This window comes from Ahaetulla prasina, chromosome 3 (genome assembly GCF_028640845.1).
Source record: "Ahaetulla prasina isolate Xishuangbanna chromosome 3, ASM2864084v1, whole genome shotgun sequence".
Classification (NCBI taxonomy): Eukaryota; Metazoa; Chordata; class Lepidosauria; order Squamata; family Colubridae; genus Ahaetulla; species Ahaetulla prasina.
Genome location: NC_080541.1, coordinates 60,368,393 through 60,392,175, shown reverse-complemented (window position 1 = coordinate 60,392,175; position 23,783 = coordinate 60,368,393). Strand labels below are relative to the sequence as shown.

General features: G+C 35.7%; 1 protein-coding gene across 3 annotated transcripts in view; it reads right to left on the bottom strand.

The window, feature by feature from the left end:
- ARHGAP28 (Rho GTPase activating protein 28) overlaps positions 1-23,783 on the bottom strand; it is an 83,180-nt gene that overhangs the window by 4,830 nt on the left and 54,567 nt on the right. For all 3 annotated transcript variants that reach the window (XM_058178369.1, XM_058178371.1, XM_058178372.1), the window contains exons 6-12: positions 16,526-16,691; positions 16,333-16,424; positions 15,298-15,375; positions 11,595-11,757; positions 4,201-4,283; positions 3,262-3,459; positions 2,413-2,556 (exon numbers count right to left, since the gene is read on the bottom strand). In XM_058178369.1, the coding sequence (XP_058034352.1) occupies positions 2,413-2,556; positions 3,262-3,459; positions 4,201-4,283; positions 11,595-11,757; positions 15,298-15,375; positions 16,333-16,424; positions 16,526-16,691 (924 nt within the window). The remainder of the gene's footprint in view (positions 1-2,412; positions 2,557-3,261; positions 3,460-4,200; positions 4,284-11,594; positions 11,758-15,297; positions 15,376-16,332; positions 16,425-16,525; positions 16,692-23,783) is intronic.

Below are 23,783 nucleotides of genomic sequence, written 5' to 3'. Positions count from 1 at the left end.
CTCTGACAGCCGGGTCGGGGAAGTCTGTATCAAGCGTGGCCACAAAGCCCTGCAGCTTTGCCAAAGTTCTGTCAGAGTTCTCAGGGCAGGCAAGAGTCCAAGATGTGACTTCAGCAATCCAAATTAGACTTTGCCTGACTCAAAGAATGCCAGAAAGCAGATTCCTTTATATAGGCCATGGGGTGTGGCTCCATGACTCAGCACTTATCCAGGCCTGCCCCTCCCTTCCTTTTGCTGACGTCGCCTCTCCATTGTCCGGAAGCGTGGATCCATCCACTTTCCAGCTGCAGGCAATTCCAGCTCGTGACTGGCTTCATGTTCCTCATGTTCACATGCTGTGGGGGAGAGGTTTATTTGCTCGGTCTGTCCGGCTATGGTGCCAGGACTGGGGGCTGGAGGCATGCCAGGCCGTTCGTCTTCATTATCCATCTCTGGCTGAGATAACAGGAGATGAGAGGTGCCTGGCTGTGGAGAGGGGGGCAGCCGAGGCACAACATCAGCATGGCCAAGTGCCCTCTGCCAACTAAATGCCACCAGGTCATTGCAGGACAAATCAACATGGACAATTCGCTGCGGGGACAATGTGCTGCTGGTGTCCAGATGGAGAGCCAGAGGAGTGGCCAGGCAGGCAAGTGAGTGAGTGGGTGGACAGAATGCACAGCTGTGACAGCAGTGAGGGATAGTGGGAACCTTCAAACCCAGAGAATTTTCCCCACAGTGATTTGCCCATGTTGAGTTGTCTTGCAATGATCTGGTAGCAGTGAGTTTGCAGAGAGGACTTGGCAGTGGCGAGGAGGCCATCCCCAGCTGGCTGGATTGAGTTGTCCCATTTTGCCTAGGAGGACCATAGCAAGTGTACTTTTTGCTTGCATGTGGGCTTTTGAATAATCCTTTTGTGTTTGCAACTGTAGGAAAAATCAAGAGACCTAATCAAGAAAATTTCAGGATTTGTACTATAGGTATTATATCACAGTGTTATTGCAAGCTCTTACACTGAAGCAGGGGCATAACCACACAGTAAATTATAATAAATGTGAGGGAGAATTGGTTTATATAACTATAAGGGTACCATTCAGAGTTTAGGGACATTCTTTGAAATGCAACAGCTTTACATACAAGATTTCCAAGACTCTGCTATATATATACAAACTTTAATTTGGGATCTCAATAGCTGTGCATGTGTTTGAACTATCTTTGTCATTATATATGTAACTTTGAGACTGTTGCTCTTGCTCATCTGAATGTAAGAGACTAGTGACCACAAGTTATCAACTAACTTTAGAAAATAAATAATTGCTGGATCTTTTCCAAATGTATATTGACTGATAAACGATCACCATTTACACAGTGTGCTAAAACCATATGTAAACAGCACAGCACAGATTCATTGTGAATAGTTTGAGTATTCCTGAATAAGCTAGGAAGTCCCCTGTCCCACAAAGCATTATTACTCTACTCACATAATGTAATGGCATATAAAATAAATTATCCACTTAATTAGAATTTCAGTTGTAATTTGATGGCACAAAAAGGCAGTAATTTTATTACTGAAGTTAATACTAAAGTAAATTGCTGGTTGAAAAGGTAGTTGCAAACACAATTTGACTGGCCTTACACTAGGTGCCTACAGATGGCCAATTCTTTTTTGAAAAGTACCAAATTAAAATAATTCAGTTTGTAAAGCTTGCTTCCAGTCCTTAACACAATTAGTGCCACTGAAAGAAAAGAACTATTTAACAGTTTATTTCCGCATTCTGGCGATGCATAATTTAAAACTTCTGAAAACTAACATTTATGCTAAATTCACAAACATTTAGCTTACTGATCCAAGCACTATCAATTTCATTTCCTATAATGGATGGAAATATCTTCTGTCAATTGGCACTCCAGATTAAAGCCTTGCTGTAAATTTGGTCATAAATTCTAGATTTATCATCTATGAAATGTTCATTCATAAACATGGAGAATCCATCCACTGGAGCTGCCTAAATAGTGCATGGCAAATAGCTATTTCACTTATAGCTGAATACTATACCTGCCTCTTGAAAAATAAACTCTAATAACAAATGCAATTTTAAAGTACAGAGGCATTGCTTAAAAAAAGAAAAAAGCAAACCCCTTAAAAGGCAACCACTGGACTAACTGCTCTTCACTGAGATGTCTTTAGTTAAGTTTTATTCTTTAAGTAAAACTAATATAGATAGTATTAGCACTTCTAAATAAATAACTGTATATGCAAATATACAACTTTGGCACCTAGGCAATTGTAACCCATAGCACTTAGATTCATTTTACAAAGACTAGTTAAGCTCCTCTGGATCCTATTATATTATTTCATTTATTTTATTGCACATTATTTGGAATCTATGCTGGTTTGTTTAAGAACATTTATTTTCTTAATAAAATAACAACCTCTGTTTTTTCTGGTCTCTCCCGGTCCATAGTTTTCCTTCTCAATAGTTTTCTTACACCCTTGTCAAACATGAGCTGCTTTTTCATATTGTTCATTGCAGCCTCATTCATCTTTCTCACTTGAGTAATCAGAAATGTTGGGACCTACATAAAAAAATAAAAGAAAGATAAGTTTACATGACAAATAGTTTTCTGAGTGTCATCAGAATAATAAAGGTAAAGCATAAGATGGACGTAAGATGGACGGCCAATGAATGAATGAATGAATGAATAAACAAATAGCAATAGGACCAGTCCCTTTCTTACAGCTTTAGAAAGGAGACACGTCTGAAAAATCTTGTTAAGAAAACTGCAAGGAGTTGTCCAGGCAGTCTCCAACAACCAGACACAAATGAAGGAGGTAAAAAAATGATTCTATAGCTCCAGAACCACCATTTTACAAGTACTTTCACAGGATGAAAACATATATGGTTTCTCATCTTGGTGCTTGCTCTTTTCATGGCTACAACAAATCAGATTTTATTTGTGTCTACACCATTCACAAATACTGTCATGGAAAGAAAAGTATGAAAACAACAATACAGGAATCGGTAAATTATAAATGTGGTATTATATAATCAGCACTCCTTATAGATTCTTGTAACTTCTAAATACACGGAAAAGTGCTTGGGAAGGCAAGGCATGACTTTATTGTTGCTGAATAAGCACCTAATTTAAACATAAATATCAGCTTTATCTTGCAAGGCAGCTATCTTTACACGGGTATAATTTCTGGATATTTTAAGACCCAGACAAAGGGAAGAAAAAATGGCAATACTATTTAATGGTAAAATTGAAATCATTGCTTACCATCCATAGGATATCTTGGTATTTAATCAAAAGCCTTACAACATGAGCAGTGGTGGCGGCTGCTAGCATCTCTTCTTGATTGGCATGTTTGCCTTTGTAGATGAAGAGGTTTGGGGCAACAATCATGGAGACATTCCATAAAGTCATTTTATTTTTATTTTCATTAGCAACTACCTTCTTCAAAAACTGTAGAAGGGCCTAAATAAAAATCAATAAAATCACTGATATTTATTAATAAACATTGCTGTTAATTGCATTTTGAAAAAAAAAAGAATTATTTCCATGGATTTAAATAGTGCTAATCTATATTTCCCCAAAAAACAGCTAATGACTGTATATAATAGTATAACACTATGTATTTGAAATATTTTAATTCTGCCAATTTGAAATCAAAATGAAGAAATTATATGGCAGATTTTCCTTTATCCATCAATGTGTGGACTCATCTCATAAAATGATCGAAGTTATCATTACAATTGTACAAATTGCAGGTTTGTTGTACAAATTATTCCATTTGGTGTATATATGCCAGTACCAAGGATTACCTACCAAGTAACCAAGTGTGAATCACCCAATATCCTATATGATTGTCATTCAATTTAATAAGTCCATTTGATTTGAAAAACTGAAGTTTCACTCAGCCTCATTAAGTACATTTAAAAAGCATTTTTCCTGAGAATTCAGAGAAAAGGTTTGGAGCTCCATAAATCATAGATACAACTCTGCTAGTCTTTTCACTTCAAAAAAAGCTTTATGTAGATATGAGCTGGGAGTTGTGGAAGCTGGGAGGTTCCAGGCTGAGGAAATTGCCTAAGGACAAGAAAGTGGCAGGTTTGTTGAAGGCTTGGGGGAATTTTATTTTTGCATTTATTATTATTGGATCAAGGGAACATGATCAAATATAGATTAATGTCAAACCCTATTGAACAATATGCCTACCTTGGCTGCATCGCGACTAACATCAGGAAGCAGCATGATCAGCAAATGTAAAGCCTGAAGTTGCAGTTTGATTTTGGAGATTTCTAAGAATGAAAGATCAGAAAAAAGTCTGTAAAACAACTGAAGTGGGCTACCTGGTAGGAATCTAGTATGACATATGAAGCTATGGTTTTCAATGAATGTCATAGGTAAGGATTAAAGGTCGTGTCAAATAGGAACATAAATCAAACAAGAAGTAAATTCAGCATTCATTCAGTATTCCTTCCTCAGTAGCTTTAAGGAATAGGACAGAAAGGGAAACACTGGTTTTAAATTGTGGCAGAGATGTACAATGGCAATGATATATAGCTTTTCATTTTCTTAGCTGAAGAGCTGTTACTAAAATTATCTTTACTGAATGGGTTTAATTCTATTTAGGCATGTAGAGATCCTATCAATTCCTAATTTACTGATAATTCCCAAATGTCTGAAATAATTTAGGCCTCCTGCTTGAGCAGCCGGTTGGACTAAAAGATCTCCAAGGCTTCTTCCAAATCTGTTATTCATATGTATATCAAAATCTTCACTGTTCATAATTTGCATCTAAAAATCTGTACAATAATGCTTATATCAAGGACAACTCTACAGAAAAAAGTGCATATAGAAAGACACTGTTTGTGAAAACTGATTTTAAAAGGAAATAAGTAGTAATGGGGATAATAAGTAATAAATATATTTATCATAGGTGGAGAAACAATATCGAGAATGGGACAAGATTAGCTTATATTTGGGAGAATAAGAGCCTGAACAGTCTATGTCAAATTTGTGCTATTCCTGAGTTTTAAAGTCATTAGTCCTGACATTTGAAGTGACATCTGATCATTCTTGAGTCTCTTCTTTGATGTTTGATTCCCTAATCCATTTAACTTTAAAAATTTTAGGTTCAGATTATGTTAAATATATTTTGTAATCAGTTAAGTGAAAATTTTGACAGCGCAAAGTGAAGTATCAGATATAAATAATTTATCAAATAAATCCCAGGAATGCCCTAAGGGCATGTGTAAAATTTTCTTAGAAAATAAAATGGTGAAGATAGTTGGGGGAAAAAAGCCTCAGTAACATGGAGGTGGCAAAGAGTAACCCAGGTGGTTAGAAAAACTTTGCATGCTTTTTGCATGCTGTGTCTCATGCAAAGTAATGGAATCTATCATAAACCAATCCATTACACTCCATCTTGAAACAAACAACCTTCTCTCTAATAAACAATTTGGTTTCAGAAAAAAATTGTCTTGTAACTTACAACTTCTTCACTGCAAAAATATATGGACTACCAACCTTGATCAAGGTAAAGCAATAGATGCAATCTACATAGACTTCTGCAAAGCTTTTGATTCAGTAGTACATGATAAACTTCTCCTAAAACTAAAATCCTACAGCATTTCGGCACCTCTTCACAATTGGATAAACGCCTTCCTGTCAAACAGACAACAAGTGGTCAAAATTGGCAACGCTATATCAAATCCTGTTCCTGTCAAAAGTGGCGTTCCCCAAGATAGTGTTCTTGGTCCAACGCTCTTCATGCTATACATAAATGATCTCTGTGACCTCATCTCAAGTTATTGTGTTCTCTTTGCTGACGATGTCAAACTATTTAATACCACTAACAATACTTCTACCCTTCAAGAAGACCTCGACTTAGTTTCCGATTGGTCTAAAACTTGGCAACTCCAAATCTCTACCACCAAATGCTCAGTCTTACATATTGGAAAAAAGAATCCTATCAACAAGTACAAACTTGATGGTCATTACCTTACTGACGACCCTTACCCTGTCAAAGATCTTGGAGTTCTCATATCAAATGACCTAAATGCCAAAGCCCACTGCAACTACATAGCAAAAAAGGCTCTAAAAGTAGTAAACCTAATTTTACACAGCTTCTTTTCCAAAAACTCTACACTACTAACTAGAGCATACAAAACATTTGCCAGACCTATTCTTGAATACAGCTCATCAGTCTGGAACCCACACCACACCTCTGACATAAATACAATAGAACGCGTCCAGAAATATTTTACTGGAAGAGTTCTTCACTCCTCCGAAAACAACAAAATACCTTGAAATCCTGGGATTAGAAAATTTACAACTCCATCGACTTCGACATGACCTGTGTTTAACACACAAAATCATCTATTGCAATATCCTTCCTGTAAATGACTACTTCAGCTTCAATCGCAATATTACAAGAGCAAAAAATAGATTCAATGTCAACCGCTTCAAACTTGATTGCAGAAAATATGACTTCTGCAACAGAGTTGTTAATGCTTGGAACTCATTACCTGACTCCGTAGTCTCTACTCAAAATCCAAAAATCTTCAACCAAAAACTGTCTACTGTTGACCTCACCTGATTCCTAAGAGGACTATAAGGGGCGTGCATAAGAGCACAAAAGTGCCTACCGTTCCTGTCCTATTGTTCCCTTTATTATATCAAATTAATATAGCTAATGCATATTCTTTACTTATATATATATATATTTTCTTCATGATATTTTTTTTACTTAGGACAATGTTTATGTATACTGTTATGACAAAATTAAATAAATAAATAAAAAGTATTATGGAGCATTCTCATTAGTTTACTTTTTCAGACATTGTGCCTGTTGAAAAATACTGTGTATGTAGGATGATTATTTTTATGGGCATCCAGTTAGACACATTCAACATGCCAAGTTTGCCTACTGGCTCCCTGCAGGAAGCCTACCGCTCTTACAATTTGTTAGATCTACTGTGCAATCTCCCCTTAAAAATTGTCAATATGCTGCATGCTTTTTAATGCCCCACTAAGAGCACTGTTTTTAGTCTTAGCTAAACTCTGTTCTATTATTAACAATGTTAGAATTGAATGTGTTAATACTCTAGCCTGTCCACACGCTGGCACAAGTCTTAATCATTTTGCCGGTTTTGCCTGGGAGGAAAATAAATAAGGAAAAACAAACAAGATTGTTTTGTTGGCATCAGATGATTAGTCTATTCAGATTGGGACATTCTTCTGGAGCCAAAAAAACAAAACAAAAAACAACATGATTGCATTGGTATATTTATTTTGATATAGTTAATCCTCCTGTCAGAATGGTCTAATTTATATTTCATTTTCTTGATTGTTTTACTAACCTTTGGATTATTGTAATGATAATAAAAAAGTGACAACCCACAGCAAAAACATTTGATAAAGCAATGATTAAGAATATACTATTTTGTATTTCCTCACATACTACAGATTCATATTCAAGACTAGGGTCTTTTTTCAAACCTGAAACTGTGTATGGATTTACTTCTTAATTCTATGCAATATTGGTAAAAAAAAAATCATTTATTTATTTAGTCAGTCTCAAGTGTGCAGCATTATAGAACGTGGAAAACGTCTGCTTGGGCTATTAAAATACTATATCTTTCACAAGGAAGCCTTGTCTTTCGGGATTCATTCTCTGCATAGCTGATATTATCTGGGTCACAAATAGGCCATTTTTCATTATCACTTGCCAATCAGTTCTTTGATGTCTGAAAAACCATAATTTTTAGTTCAAAGGACAAGTCCTCTGTATAACATAATACATCTCTGTCTTGATATTTGAAAATAGTTCATTTTAATACTTTATCTTTCTAAAAGCAGAGTGGCTCTGCCATGTCTTAGAGCAGATTTAAATCTTGTTCGAACATGCAAAAGGTGCAAGGATAAGAAAAGAGTCTAGAAATTAATCCCATAATAAAGTGACAATTTTCCTCTCTCTATTTAAAAAAAAACAAACCTGAAATTATAGAGTCAGCAACCTGTAATACCCCAGATATTACTGAATAATTTCAAGCAGTTCTATTTATTAGCTATGCTTCCTAGAAGTTATTCTTGAACAAGATGTAAAACAAAACTGGTTGCCTAATTCTGTTACTGACCATGAGAAATAATGCCCTGACACTAAACTATTGCTATTGTTACTGAAGGCTTTGGAATATGCAGTAGGGTTGCATTTTCTCAATTATTTTAATTTAATTAGTGATTGGGTTGATTAAATGTATAGCGGTCTGGCCTGTAATTTTCTAATAATTCTATCATAAATACCAGTTACACCTAGGAATTATTCCGTTTTTTTTCCTCCCGTTATTCTCTTCATTTTGAAGCTAGGCCAGTTTAAGTGGCTATGAAAGAGTCTATTCTAACTAACAGTAACCCTATTAAAAGCAATAACAACAATAAGCTTTTTAATGAATCCTGAGGCGCCTTACACTGAAGAGTGGTGCTCTCCTTATAGCCTCTTAAGAAAAAAGACCATGACTAATGTTTGCAGAGCTATTTCCAAGATCCCATAATTAGATTAGGCACAAAGTACTCATGTAAAACACCACTACAATCTGGAAATTGTTTTGGAGAATAGAGTAAAAACCCCAATTTACTTTTCACTGATGGGAAAACCATACTTCCTATAGGGAAATGATAATCCAACCTGAACACAGTTTTGCAGTTGGTTGAAAAATCTTAACTGAGGTATTGCAAAATTCTCTTTGCTAAAATCCAGACAGAACCACAAAAAGCTGTCTCTGTTAAATCTAGCTTCTTGCCCATTGACTGAATCTAAAGCAAGACGTCTTTCATTCATTGTCAATACATTTGATTTCTATTTCCTAAGGGAATACCTTTGTATCTCTATTAAAATCCAATGTGTTATTTACAGCCCATTTATTTAATCTGTCAAATTCAATTTGAATTCTACTTAATAATAAATCCTTGAGGAACCATTGTTAAAACACTATTCAAGAAGTATTTTTTGAGACCACTTAATTGTTGACACCCATGGTATAACTTTCTTTGCTATGCCATGTATCATAAGTTACTTCATCATATGCTTTACTATAAATCACTTTGAGGTACCTTCAGTGCCGGCCTTAGGAGGCAGAAATAACAATGATTGCGAAGCCTTCTAGTCATAAAGCACTTCAAAGCCTAGGAAGGACTTTGAACTCTTCTAATTCAATATGCTAGTTGGAAGCAGGATCCATGTCCCTTCATTCGATCTGTCTCAATGAGCTGATTTAATCAAAATGTCATCAATTTGAAAAATTCCTTCACATTTTTTACGCAGTCCTGGGGATAATTTATCATTCGCCATCAGTTTATATGAAAGTACTGAACCATATTAGCAGAGGATTTGTAAATGGCATAGAAACAACGTTGTCTTTCTAGCCCAAAGTAAAGAGGGTATAAGGGGATTGGTTGGCATCAATTCCCGGCAGTTTATTTTAATCCTGTGATACAGACTATCCTGACTCAACCAATTATCTCATTGATATCACTGGCAGTTTTGCCTTTGGCAGGGAATCTATATCCTGCATGGATGAAAGTATAAAAAGTAGCTAAGGGACAAGACATTACAATAATAAACAACATGGAACTGTCTCCCAGAAGATCCTCTTTCAACAGTCCAAAAAGTGTGTTTTTTATTAAAGGGGATGATGCCACAGACATTATATGAAATAGCATAACATTTCTGTCTGTAAAAGATTCCTACCACCAGAACTGAAGTCATGAAAAATTAACTGTTTTTAGATGATCAGTAAAAATCCTTTAAAAATTCACAGAAATCTCTTTCAACAAAGTTGGACTTTGTTTATAGATCTGAATTTAGATAATCAGATCTATAACCCTCCCTAAAAAAACCACCTATTAGTGCCATACTGAGAGTCTAAAAATCATAGACTAAGACTGTGCACGTTTTAAAAGTACAATTTCGTTTAATTATTTTAATTAAAAATAATTTGAGCTTTAAAACATTCTTCAGAGTTAAAAAGTGGTTGTTCCCACTATACCAGAAGTGTTTTAAGGCTGAAACAGCTCTGTTTTTATTATGAAACAGGGATTTTGAGCTGAAAATGTAGCTATTTCAAGCTTGAAATATTCTTAGCGTGATAGAGCCTGATATAAACGCAAAATAGTATTTCAAACAAAATGAAGTTTAAAATATAATTTAATTTTTGTTTGGGCAAAATTCATGACTTTAGTTAGCATTACACAATTTTTCTTTTTTCATACAAATTAAATTGTAATTGTAATTTAAATAAAATAATATTTTATTAAAACAAAAAGGGGAAAAGAAAACCACATAGAATTCCATAGAATTATACCACAATTATCTAAAGATATGAATGGAAATACTTAGTTTTTCATTAAAAAATAATTCACACTGATTGAAATGCAGCAGTTCAGTATGGCTTCTCCCATTTGCTTAGCTATGGTATTATCAAGATAAAATGTACCATTTCAGCTCTGCCCATCATTAGCCCTTGGAATGTCATATAACTTACAATAGCACTGGCAATCATTGAAATTATACAATGTCAACTGGTAAAATGATCTATTATTAATGAACAGGATAGAAAACAAAATTCTGATAACAGGGTGCATTCTTGTGTACTGGTATTAGCATATTGAAGTTGAGGTATTTTAAATTTGAAAGGTATTCTTTGTGAATTATCACGCTCTCTTCCTTCTAAAAAATAAACGGGCACATTATTTCTCTTCATGTTGCTCCAATGGCTTCTTCCAGTGCTTTCTATAGGGTATTGGAAAATGCTGTCAGAGACTTCTACTCATGTGCACTACAGGTCTAGAAACTGGAGGAGATGTTGGAATGACATAAAACACTCCAGTGAGAGTTCTTTCACTTTTGTGTTTTGACAAGTGAAGAGCATTGCTTCATATTATTGTATCACTATTGTCATGTTGCCTAGGTCTAGCAGCATTGGGCCATTAAACTGCAAGTCCAGCTCAAATTATGCCTTGGTTATACACTGAGGCAAGTCATTTTGTGGCTTGTTTACTTTTGGCTTATCATGATAAGAAAGAACTGCAGTCCTTTCTACATGACTGTGGAATAATGAGATGTACATAACTTAAATTATATAGATTATTTTACAATACTGTAGATTTGTCACGGAGACTAAGTTCTTTCTATTAATAAACTGCTTATATATTTTTCAAGTTACAAATATTATGAACATGATCTGTATTTTGAAAGAGTAACATCTAGACCTGACAGATGGTACCTATTTATACAGCCAAAAATTTCACTTTTCATTTTTGCCTCTCTTCATTTTTCCCTCTAATCTATGGCATGCATGGCATATTCTATCCAACTATCCAGACTTGGTACCTGAGCTGGAGGAGGCAATCGCACAGATTTAATAGAAGTAAATCAGAAATGCACATGTCCCCTGGGAAAAGTAACAGGAATTACATGTATTGATGTGGAGTTGCAGTGGACATGGAGTGAGGTAGATGAGTTTGCTGAAATTAAAAAATATACTACAGTGCTTAAATTTTTTAATAAAAACAATTGGTCTGTGAAACATTGAGTCCTCCCTACTTACTTTCTACTAATGTGATGAAAGCTGGCAAATATTCCACAGGGAAGAGAGGAGTTGGTAGTTCTCGTACAAACATCTTCAGCAGTCCTGCGGCATCATTGTTGCGTACTTGATCCCAGTCAAAAGTATCTTCATCAAATTTTGCTTCAATTTCTTGGCGAAGACTCTACAGGATAAGCAAATGTGACTAATATTAAACATGACTACTGAGAAAAGAAATTGTATTATATTTTATTGTTTCGAAACACCTCTATTAGACAGAATACAGTATTTATCAACGAAGTTATTAAATTAATATAATTACTTAATATAAAATTAATACATTTTATTAATTTATGATAAATCATATAATTTATAAAGTATATATAGTTTGCTCCTGGATTAAGTATAACACTTTTAAAACCATCTTATATAGTTTGAATATCAGTATCAAACATATGTAAGTTGTTACAAATAATACTCAATTCAATTAGACTAAGCTGTACTTTGATTATATGTAGACTCAAGACTTTGCAATTTAGCATTGAGCAGTGCAGTAGAATAATGAAATAGCCTTTTTTTCCCCCACAGTATTTTCTAATCCTGAAGTAGCTATCACAGGAAATTTTAAGTTAAGCAGAGAAATCCCACTGACAAAGGAGAAGATGATACATAGCACAGGCAAAAATAGAATCTGCTCTATGTATGCATTTTGGTGGATACCTCCCAAGACAAATCTTTGCTGTTCTGGTAATGTTCATGAAGCAAGTAATATAAAAGATAATAAAGATATTTGAACTAATGGTATACATATCACTCTAAAATATATTATTTATCTTCTTAAGTTTGTAACCCCAATATCTAGATAGCTTTGCACAGCTCTTGCCTGCACTGAAACATGGCCCTGCTGGCACCAACCTTTTAGAGATACAAGTAGAAATTAAAGCACACAGAAGACTCTTTGAGACTTTATTCAGCTGCTACATTCAAAGAATAATTTTAAATCAGAACCACATGTATTTTCTTTAAGAAATGGGAATGCTTTCAAATGGGAATGTCAACATAATAAACAATGGCTTTGAATGGTTAAATCTGGATCAGCTTTAAAAATGTCCTTTTCTGTTTCCACTTTTTGGCTAACATTAAATGATTCAATGACTAAAATTAAAAGCATTGCATTTTCATTTTCCTAGGGATTTTTGGCTTTTCTTTTTTCTAATACAGGGAAGTCTGACCTAGTAAAAACATCACGGTGGCTCAAAAGGCAAATATAAAAAAACAAATAAGGCAGCTTATAAACTGTATGAAATCTAATGCTGATAGTGTTGTTCTTGCTGCAGTATATAATAATTGGAACAGATGAATGTTTATGAAATGACTTGCTGGGAAAAAAAATCAAAGCTAAAGATACAAGATACTTCAAATTAATATGGAAATGTGTTTCTAATGGATTTATTTTTTAGTTCAAGTCAGATTTCTTAGATCTGTAACCAGTCTCTCTTCAATGCAGAATGCATAGCATTCACCTCACCTGTTTCTCTTCACAACAGCCCTGTGAGAGAGGCAAGAGTGACCAATTCAAAGTCACCCATTGAGTTTCCATGGCTAGAGGCAAATTTTATTTTATTTATTTATTTATTAAATTTTTATACCGCCCTTCTCCCAAAGGACTCAGGGCGGTGTACAGCCAAAGATAAAACACAATACATAAACAATTAAAACCAACAATTAAAACCTAGCAGATTACAAAAAGGCTGATAATTAAAAGTTTAAATTTAAAATTATAAAAAAAATTTAAAAACCCAGAACAATAAAAACCCCAATTTAAAATTAAAACTATTATGCCAGTTTGAACCAATTTGAACGTGGTCTTCCTTCTTCTAGCTTAACACCCCATTGCTTCTTACTGCTAATCTCAGCAAAATTAACTCTTTATCAGTAGGAAATCAGAGACATGCAGCAAAGAACTGGTAAAATAGAATTATCTGAGACTATGGTAATGTAATAGGGCTATTCATTCTTCTGGGAAAATTTTGTTTAGGTGGAAGAACTATTCTGTCTAGTTTCTTTCTGCCTCTGTCTTTGCCTCCTTCTTCTTCTCCTTCACACCTACTCTTTTGCTGCATCACTTCAGCATGCTTATTTAATATTTAAAAGAGATGATATCATCCATCTTCAGGAAAGCTTGATGGGTGGGATAATGCATTATGCAGCAAAACAGTACACCGGATCTAGGTCAAAGATGCAAACATATATACTTAATCTTAAGTATTTTTCCCAATTTTAAACAGTGAGCTAAAGCAAGCAGATGATAACTGCCAGGGTGAGTCATCGTTGATAACGCTATAGTAGCAAATATAGCAGCAAATACTGTAATGATTTAACAGAATTATCAGACCCAATTCACTTTGTAAAAGACATTGAAATGTTGTGATGTGTCTATACCTACAAAGATCATAATCATGCAAGTCACGGTATTTTCTGTGACAATCTATGGAAGTAAAAATTGGAATTTGAAGTAGGAGAGGAAGATTATTGACATTAGAACTTTGATATTAGAAAAAAATTCCTGAGAATATCATGAACAGTCAAGAAAAAAAAAAACAAATGAAAAATTTAGATCCAGAATTCTCACTAGTGGTACAAATGAACAAGCTCAAGTTGTCCTCCTTTGGATACCTTATACAAGGAAACCCAGTTCTCTGGAAAAAATTCTAATTCTGGGAAAGGCAGAAGGAAAAAGAAAAGGGAATGACCAAGATAAATGAACTCAGTTATAGTGACAATAGGTGACCATTGAAAGGTCTGAAAGACCAGGTTAGGGACGTATCATCATGAGAAAAGCTAAGAGTCAATAATTACTTGATCTGCAAATCTGCAGAAATAGGATGCTGGATAGAATATACCTATTTGCCACACTTCATTAATTTCCCTGTTGTTTTTATTCAGCATATTTAATATTCAATATGGGTATGGGATGAGAGCCATTTTGGTATAGTCGCTAAAACATAAGGCTAGAAATCAGGAGGCCTTCTTGGGCACAGAATCAGCAATGTGAACTTGGTCCAATCACTTTCTCTCAGCAATAGGAAGGAGGCAATTGAAAAACCACTTTTCAAAAACCTTGCCAAGAAAACTGCAGAGACAGTCTCTAAGAATTGAACATGACTGAACAAAAGAAAAGAAAAAGAAAAAGAAGGGGGCAAGGCTCTAAGGGATTGTTTGGAGACAATACAGAAAGGTTATTATTATTATTATTATTATTATTATTATTATTATTATTATTATTATTATTATTATTATTATTATTATTATTATTATTATTATTATTAATTCGATTTTTATACCGCCCTTCTCCCGAAGGACTCAGGGCGGTGTACAGGTTGGAAAGGTTGCTTTGGGATGTACGAAGTCAATTGCATGGAGTAACCATAGGACCAGTTAACACTGCTTTATAAAATTTTAGGGTGCTAATGAATTTCCTCTTGCATGCATCTTTGAAATTGAATCCAAAGCTCTGCACAGATCTAGCATTCAACATTGTTTTTCTCCCAACAATGTTTTTGTCCACCAAACTGTGACATTTTGAGAATACTATTAATATATATGAGATTGTGTGTGTGTGTGTGTGTGTGTGTGTGTGTATTCACACAGAACCTGCCCATAAATGATTTTCTCCCTACATCAATATCAAAGGTCTTTAATTCTGAAAGAAAAAACTGATTACCTTCACTCTGCAAGCAGATCCAGGCACTCGAAGAATACCCTCTGTTTCCAGACCAGTTTCCTCAAGTTTGAGCAATAGCTATGTCATAATAAACAAAGTACTTTTATGCAATTTTTAGTGCAGAGATTTTTTAAAATATAGAAAGAGACATTTTTACAACAATTGGCTCCTATGAACAAAAAAGATTATGCCTAACCAAAATAATCTGTGTGATTAAGTAAACAGAACTACTCCAAATCCCTAAGTGGCTTTTTTTTATTAGGTTTTTAATTCCGTCTACTGAGTGAAAAGCTTAAAGATAACAGATAGCCTGAACTTTTGCCCAAACAAAAATTTAACAAGAAATTAAAACTTTCTGTTGAAGAAATTGTTAGGGCTCTTTAGGAAATAAAATAGTATTATATTCTTCTAGAGAATAATAATAGTAATCACTTATCATTAAATTCTAATGTTATTCTTAGTAAGAAAATACAAGCAAAATAAAATCACGAGATAAAACAACTGTTCCAATTTTTATCATTTAATGAAGAGTCAGCAAGCTTAACTTTTCTACTCAGTGGTGACTATGTTATCTTTTCTAGAGCAGGGCCTCCAATTGGAATCTTCTAGAACAGGGCTGTCAAACTCCCAGCCCCTGGCCTGGATCCGTCACACGCTGGCCACGCCCATGCCTGGTTTAGCGAAGGGGAGGAAAGTCCCGATATGTCATGTGACGCCACCATGACGATGTGAGTTTGACACCCCTGTTCTAGAAGGACTAGAATGGAGGTCCCAGAATTCCTAGCTATTCTGTGAAAAAACTATTGGAAAACTATTGGAGTTATGATACAAAATACATCTGGAGGCTTCAGGTTGAGGAAGCACAATATACACAATGAACTATGAGAGGAATGATTTTACCTGAAGTTATATCTTTCTGACTCAAAACATAAGCAGAAATAACCTTGTCGACTGCCCTGAAACTATAAGATTAATGACTATTATTCTTTATATATGCAGTGCGATTAAGATTAAGCTCTTTAAAATAGTACTCACTTTTTGAAAAATGAGGGGGACTTTAATTCCAGGAAACTTCTTCTGATCATTTTCCAAGAGTACCGCTAATGGAACTCCAAAAAGACCATTTTCTTAAAGAAAAATAATTTAAAATAAGAATCTTCAGCTAAGCAATATTTTGTTGGTTACTAAAATCTTAAATATCTAATGTTATAATATTGTTTGTATCTACCTCTCCTTTTCATCCTTTCTGTCCGGTTCCTTTTCAACTCTATTCCTAAAGCATCATAGACAGCAGTCAATTCAATCAGAGAGAGATAACAAATTTTCTTCATGTCCTCAGGAGACAAATCTCCAACTTCAGTTAATCCAAGTCGACTTTTCCTAATTGAATATTTCTGTAATAGATTTTAAATAATTATTTAACATTAAAACATTATTAAGTATGGATGCATGCATATACTACTTCATCCTTAAATATATTTTTTTACAAAAAATGCAAGTGAATCAAGTTATAAATCATTCTCTTAAGAAGAGTGCTGATCCTCAGCCTATAAATGGCATAGTTAGTTTCCCTCTGTGTTGTAGGAATTTAGGGGAAAAATATTAACTGTATCTGCATTCTTGCCTTGTTAAATGTAAATATAGAAGACTTACAAGTAGCATGGAACCCTTTCACTCCCCCACCCAAACTCATTTAGAATTGTGGTGTTTTTTTCTGAATAATTATGCATAAGATTAGACTAATTTTATGTTTAGGGAAATTATTATATATTAATATGCATCCCTGTAGCAACCATCAGCAAGTCTTCCTATGAAGGATAAACCTAACAGAGAAGGGACTTCCGTTTGGCTCCGTTGGTGATGGAGACAGTCTTTTTAGACCACCAGCCCTGAGATCATGTTAGAGCCATCTAGACAGCACAAATTTATTTATTTATTTTATTTTATTAAATTTTTATACCGCCCTTCTCCCGAAGGACTCAGGGCGGTGTACAGCCAGAATAAAAACAAAATATATACAATTTAAAACAACATTTAAAAAGAGCAAATTTTAAAGGCTGATTATTAAAATTTAGATTTAAAAATTTAAAATAAGAATCTTCAGCTAAGCAATATTTTGTTGGTTACTAAAATCATTAAATTCTAATGTTATTCTTAGTAAGAAAATACAAGCAAAATAAAATCACGAGATAAAACAACTGTTCCAATTTTTATCATTTAATGAAGAGTTAGCAAGCTTAACTTTTCTACTCAGTGGTGACTATGTTATCTTTTCTAGAGCAGGGCCTCCAATTGGAATCTTCTAGAACAGGGCTGTCAAACTCCCAGCCCCTGGCCTGGATCCGTCACACGCTGGCCACGCCCATGCCTGGTTTAGCGAAGGGGAGGAAAGTCCCGATATGTCATGTGACGCCACCATGACGATGTGAGTTTGACACCCCTGTTCTAGAAGGACTAGAATGGAGGTCCCAGAATTCCTAGCTATTCTGTGAACAAACTATTGGAAAACTATTGGAAAACTATTGGAGTTATGATACAAAATACATCTGGAGGCTTCAGGTTGAGGAAGCACAATATACACAATGAACTATGAGAGGAATGATTTTACCTGAAGTTATATCTTTCTGACTCAAAACATAAGCAGAAATAACCTTGTCGACTGCCCTGAAACTATAAGATTAATGACTATTATTCTTTATATATGCAGTGCGATTAAGATTAAGCTCTTTAAAATAGTACTCACTTTTTGAAAAATGAGGGGGACTTTAATTCCAGGAAACTTCTTCTGATCATTTTCCAAGAGTACCGCTAATGGAACTCCAAAAAGACCATTTTCTTAAAGAAAAATAATTTAAAATAAGAATCTTCAGCTAAGCAATATTTTGTTGGTTACTAAAATCTTAAATATCTAATGTTATAATATTGTTTGTATCTACCTCTCCTTTTCATCCTTTCTGTCCGGTTCCTTTTCAACTCTATTCCTAAAGCATCATAGACAGCAGTCAATTCAATCAGAGAGAGATAACGAATTTTCTTCAAAGACAGCCGTCCATCCAGGAGGATCCCCAAGTTGCGAACCACCTCCTTTGGGGCCACTAACTCACCCCCAACAGTCAGCTGCGGTGCAGCTGACTGTACCGGGGTGCCGGCATCCACAGCCACTCCGTCTTGGAGGGATTGAGCTTGAGTCTGTTTCTCCCCATCCAGACCCGTACGGCTTCCAGGCACCGGGACAGCACTTCACCGCCTGCTGGGGTGGTCCGGGTGGAAAAGTACAGCTGAGTATCATCAGCGTACAGATGATAACTCACCCCGAAACCACTGATGACCTCACCCAGCGGCTTCATATAGATGTTGAACAGGGTAGGCGAGAGAATCGACCCCTGAGGCACCCCACAAGTGAGGCGTGCCTCACCCCTCTGCCCCCCTGTCAACACCGTCTGCGGCCGGTCAGAGGGGTAGGGGGGGGACCACCCATAAACGGGGGCCCCACTCCCAATCCCTCCAACCGGCGCAGCAGGATACCATGGTCGATGGTATCGAAGGCCGCTGAGAGATCTAATAGGACCAAGGCAGAGGAACAACCCCTGTCCCTGGCCCTCCAGAGGTCATCCACCAACGCGACCAAAGCCGTCTCCGTGCTATAACCGGGTCGGAAGCCAGACTGGAACGGGTCTAGATAGACAGTTTCCTCCAGGTGCCGGGGGAGCTGCCATGCAACCACACTCTCTACAACCTTCGCCACAAAGCGAAGGTTGGAGACTGGACGATAATTACCCAAAATAGCTGGGTCCAGGGAAGGCTTCTTGAGGAGAGGTCTCACCACCGCCTCTTTCAAGGCGGCGGGGAAAACCCCTTCCATCAAAGAAGCATTTATAATCCCCTGGAGCCAGCCTCGTGTCACTTCCTGAGCAGCCAGCACTAACCAGGAAGGGCACGGGTCCAGTAAACATGTAGTTGCATGTAACCTCCCCAGCAACCTGTCCATGTCCTCGGGAGCCACAGAATCAAACTCATCCCAAATAACCTCAACAAGACGTGTCTCTGTCATCTCAGCTGGATCATCGCAATCTTGGTCCAAACTATCCCGAAGCTGAACGATTTTATCGTATAGATAACCGTTAAACTCCTCAGCTCGTCCCTGTAAGGGGTCATCCCGTCCCTCTTGATGGAGGAGGGAACGGGTCACCCGAAACAGGGCGGCCGGGCGGTTATCTGCCGATGCAATGAGGGTGGAAACGTAGGAACGTTTCGCCTCCCTCATTGCCACTAGGTAGGTCCTAGTAAAGGACCTCACTAGTGTCCGATCAGCCTCGGAACAGCTAGACCTCCAAGTACTCTCTAGGCGTCTTCTCTGGCGTTTCATCTCTCTCAGCTCCTCGGAAAACCAGGGAATCAGCTGTCTGACGGCTCGGAAACCTTTCCCTCGGGAGAAGAGGGAAAGGTGAGTGTACGGGAGGAGGTAGAGCTCCCCGGAAAGCCCCAGGAGTGATTCTAGGGGCTTGAAGGAGAGAGTTTCCTGTTTAAGCCTGAGAGCTCCGGATCCGGGACGAGTCTGCTTTTTAGCAGACCAAATCACCGTGACCATCTCTGCGATCAATATGATAATTTAAATTGATAAATGGCAACACAGACAGAGCAATATCAGGAAGGTCGATAAATGCAAGTACCAGACCTTAACTCCGTTTTTAAATAGTACTTGAGAAGAGTACTTAAGAAGAATAAGAAAATGGTGTTTCTATCTAAAAGGGCGTGAAAGCGAAAGTTAAGGAAGTTCTCATTAACAAGGCTAGCGCTCTTAGCTCTGTTTAAACTTGTTGGAATTTACACTTACATGAAGATTTTATATGGAGAATAAGATATTCTCTTTTTTTTTAAAAAAGATTACAGACTTACTGAAATTGTTGCAAAGTATAAAATTAAACTGAGAAATGGATCTTAAAGATACAAAGTTTAATGTTAAGAACGGTGGAGTCTCGTCATTTCAAATACATAAGCTACAGGAAGATATGAAAAAAAAAATTAAAGGGACTTTTAAAGGAAGCTTTGGAGTCACTATTTTTGGTTATAGATCAAAAATTTAAGCAGATTCAAGAGGAAATCCTGGAAATTAAAGATCAGAATGAGGATATAAGAAATGATGTGTTGGCATTGGCAGCATTTAAACGACTGTGTGAATGTGTGATCCAGTTGGATGAAAGAGTAGAAGAAATTAATCAAGTTAATTTGAATTTGGAAAATAAAATAGAGGAGGTTCAGACAAAGGTGGAAAAGGTAGACGATGAATTGGTGGTGTTGCAATTTAAATCATTGGAGTTTGCTCTGAGAGTTAGAGGACTTAAAGAAAAATATTAACTGTATCTGAATTCTTGCCTTGTTAAATGTAAATATAGAAGACTTACAAGTAGCATGGAACCCTTTCACTCCCCCGCCCAAACTCATTTAGAATTGTGGTTTTTTTTTCTGAATAATTATGCATAAGATTAGACTAATTTTATGTTTAGGGAAATTATTATATATTAATATGCATCCCTGTAGCAACCATCAGCAAGTCTTCCTATGAAGGATAAACCTAACAGAGAAGGGACTTCCGTTTGGCTCCGTTGGTGATGGAGACGGTCTTTTTAGACCGCCAGCCCTGAGATCATGTTAGAGCCATCTAGACAGCACAAATCAGCTGTCTGACGGCTCGGAAACCTTTCCCTCGGGAGAAGAGGGAAAGGTGAGTGTACGGGAGGAGGTAGAGCTCCCCGGAAAGCCCCAGGAGTGATTCTAGGGGCTTGAAGGAGAGAGTTCCCTGTTTAAGCCTGAGAGCTCCGGATCCGGGACGAGTCTGCTTTTTAGCAGACCAAATCACCGTGACCATCTCTGCGATCAATATGATAATTTAAATTGATAAATGGCAACACAGACAGAGCAATATCAGGAAGGTCGATAAATGCAAGTACCAGACCTTAACTCCGTTTTTAAATAGTACTTGAGAAGAGTACTTAAGAAGAATAAGAAAATGGTGTTTCTATCTAAAAGGGCGTGAAAGCGAAAGTTAAGGAAGTTCTCATTAACAAGGCTAGCGCTCTTAGCTCTGTTTAAACTTGTTGGAATTTACACTTACATGAAGATTTTATAAGAAGAATAAAATATTCTCTCTTTTTTTTGAAAAGATCACAGACTTACTGAAATTGTTGCAAAGTATAAAATTAAACTGAGAAATGGATCTTAAAGATACAAAGTTTAATGTTAAGGACAGTGGAGTCTCGTCATTTCAAATACATAAGCTACAGGAAGATATGAAAAAAAATTTAAAGGGACTTTTAAAGGAAGCTTTGGAGTCACAATTTTTGGTTATAGATCAAAAATTTAAGCAGATTCAAGAGGAAATCCTGGAAATTAAAGATCAGAATGAGGATATAAGAAATGATGTGTTGGTAGCATTTAAACGACCGTGTGAATGTGTGATCCAGTTGGATGAAAGAGTAGAAGAAATTAATCAAGTTAATTTAAATTTGGAAAATAAAATAGAGGAGGTTCAGACAAAGGTGGAGAAGGTAGACGATGAATTGGTGGTGTTGCAATTTAAATCAATGGAGTTTGCTCTGACAGTTAGAAGACTTAAAGAAAATAAGCAAGAGAATTTTAAAAAAAAATGTTTGCAGAGGTTTTTGCACAGGTGACTGGAGAGCAACCAGAAGATGTTGTAATTCAAATTGAAAAAATATATCGTGTTAATTCTAAGGTTGCCAGACACGAACAGCTACCAAGAGATATTATGATTTATTTTACAACCAGGAGGATGAGGAATGAAATTTTACAAGCATCTTATAAAAATAAAATCCAAATATTAGGTCAAGAGATATTAATTTTGAAAGAAATTCCTATTAAAATGTTAAGAAGTAGAAAGGATTTTGCTTTTTTGGTGGATGAGCTTAGAAATCGTCAGATATGGTTTAAATGGGATGTTCCAGCTGGTTTAACAGTAAATCATATAGGAAGAAGATATTGTCTTAATACAGTACCTAAAGCAAGAGATTTTTATATTAATGTATTAAAGGCTGGAAGTCCACATCAAATAGTTGAGATTAAAACTGATGCAGAAGAAGCATTGGAAAAAGTAGGGGATGTAAAGGAGAAAAGATTGAGTCAAGTGGTTATTAAATGTAAAGAACAAGGAATAAAGAACAACAATTTCAAGTGAACAGAGTTTCTCTTTATGGGAATAGTTAAATTATAATTAACTTTTGTTAACTTATATATGTTTGTAAGAATAGTTATTTGGAGTTTGTAAAATTTATTTGTATCTGTTTGAATTTATAATTTAAATGTTGGAGATGTGAATGTAGTGATGCTATTTGTTTATATATGGTTGAATTGTCAACAACTGAATTATTTGATTTGGGGGTGTCTTGATAAAAACAGAACAAGAAATGGATTTAATTAAGGAATGCATGAAAATGGCTATAAATTATTTGGTAATTTATAGTGTTGGAAATATGGGGAAGAATTGGGATTAAATGTAAATGGTATTGTTTGAATTTATATTCTAAATGTTGGAGTGATTGTAGTAATGCTAGTTGATTATATGTGGATTTGTTAAAATTTAAATTAATTTGGACAAAAAATAAGGTAATGATAATAATAGATTAAGAAATGGAATATTAAGGATTGGATAAAAATGATATTATTTACTATTATGTATGATGGATCTATAAATCTGGTGGACTATATAAGATATAACTGAAGAATAATACGGAGTAAATTGATTTTAATTTTAATATCAGGCATTGGACTTTTTACTGAAATATTGGAAGATGGAATATCGTATACTGTTGAAGATTGGATACAAAAATTAATGAACTTAAAAGAGAAAGCAGAAACTTTAGAGTACTTAAAAGACTGTCTACGAAAGAATATTAGAATGGAGAAGAAGGATTGAAAAGCTTAAGAATGGATAGAACGTAATTGTAATAGTTTGTTCTCTCTTTTTTTGAATAGATAAGGGGAGTTAAGGTACTAGGGGAGGGATGGAAGTTTATGGATTGTTTGCTTATTTTAGTTTATGATTGTTAGGTGATATAGCCTGTATTTTGCTCTGGGAAGTCCAGGGGGGGGGGATTGGGTGAAGGGGGGTGGAGAGGGGATAGGGTGAGGGTTGGAGGGAGGAGGGGGGAAGTATGGGTAAAAATATCTGTAAAATCTTTTGAATAAAAAAAAAACCTAACAGAGAAGGGCAAATAAATTATAAACAATGTTTTTAAACAAAGATCATGTATCTGGTCTGATACATGGGGAAATCTGTACAAATTCAAGTATTTATAGATAGTAGCCCAATGTTACCCTTCTTCCAACGTACGGGTAATTCTGAAATAATATTTGTGTTCAACATGGAATATTAAGAGTCAATTCTTTTTTAATATTTATGAATTTATTCAAAGCATCTTGATATATAGCTCTCAGCACTTCATGTAGTAATTTATGTAATTATAGACGGC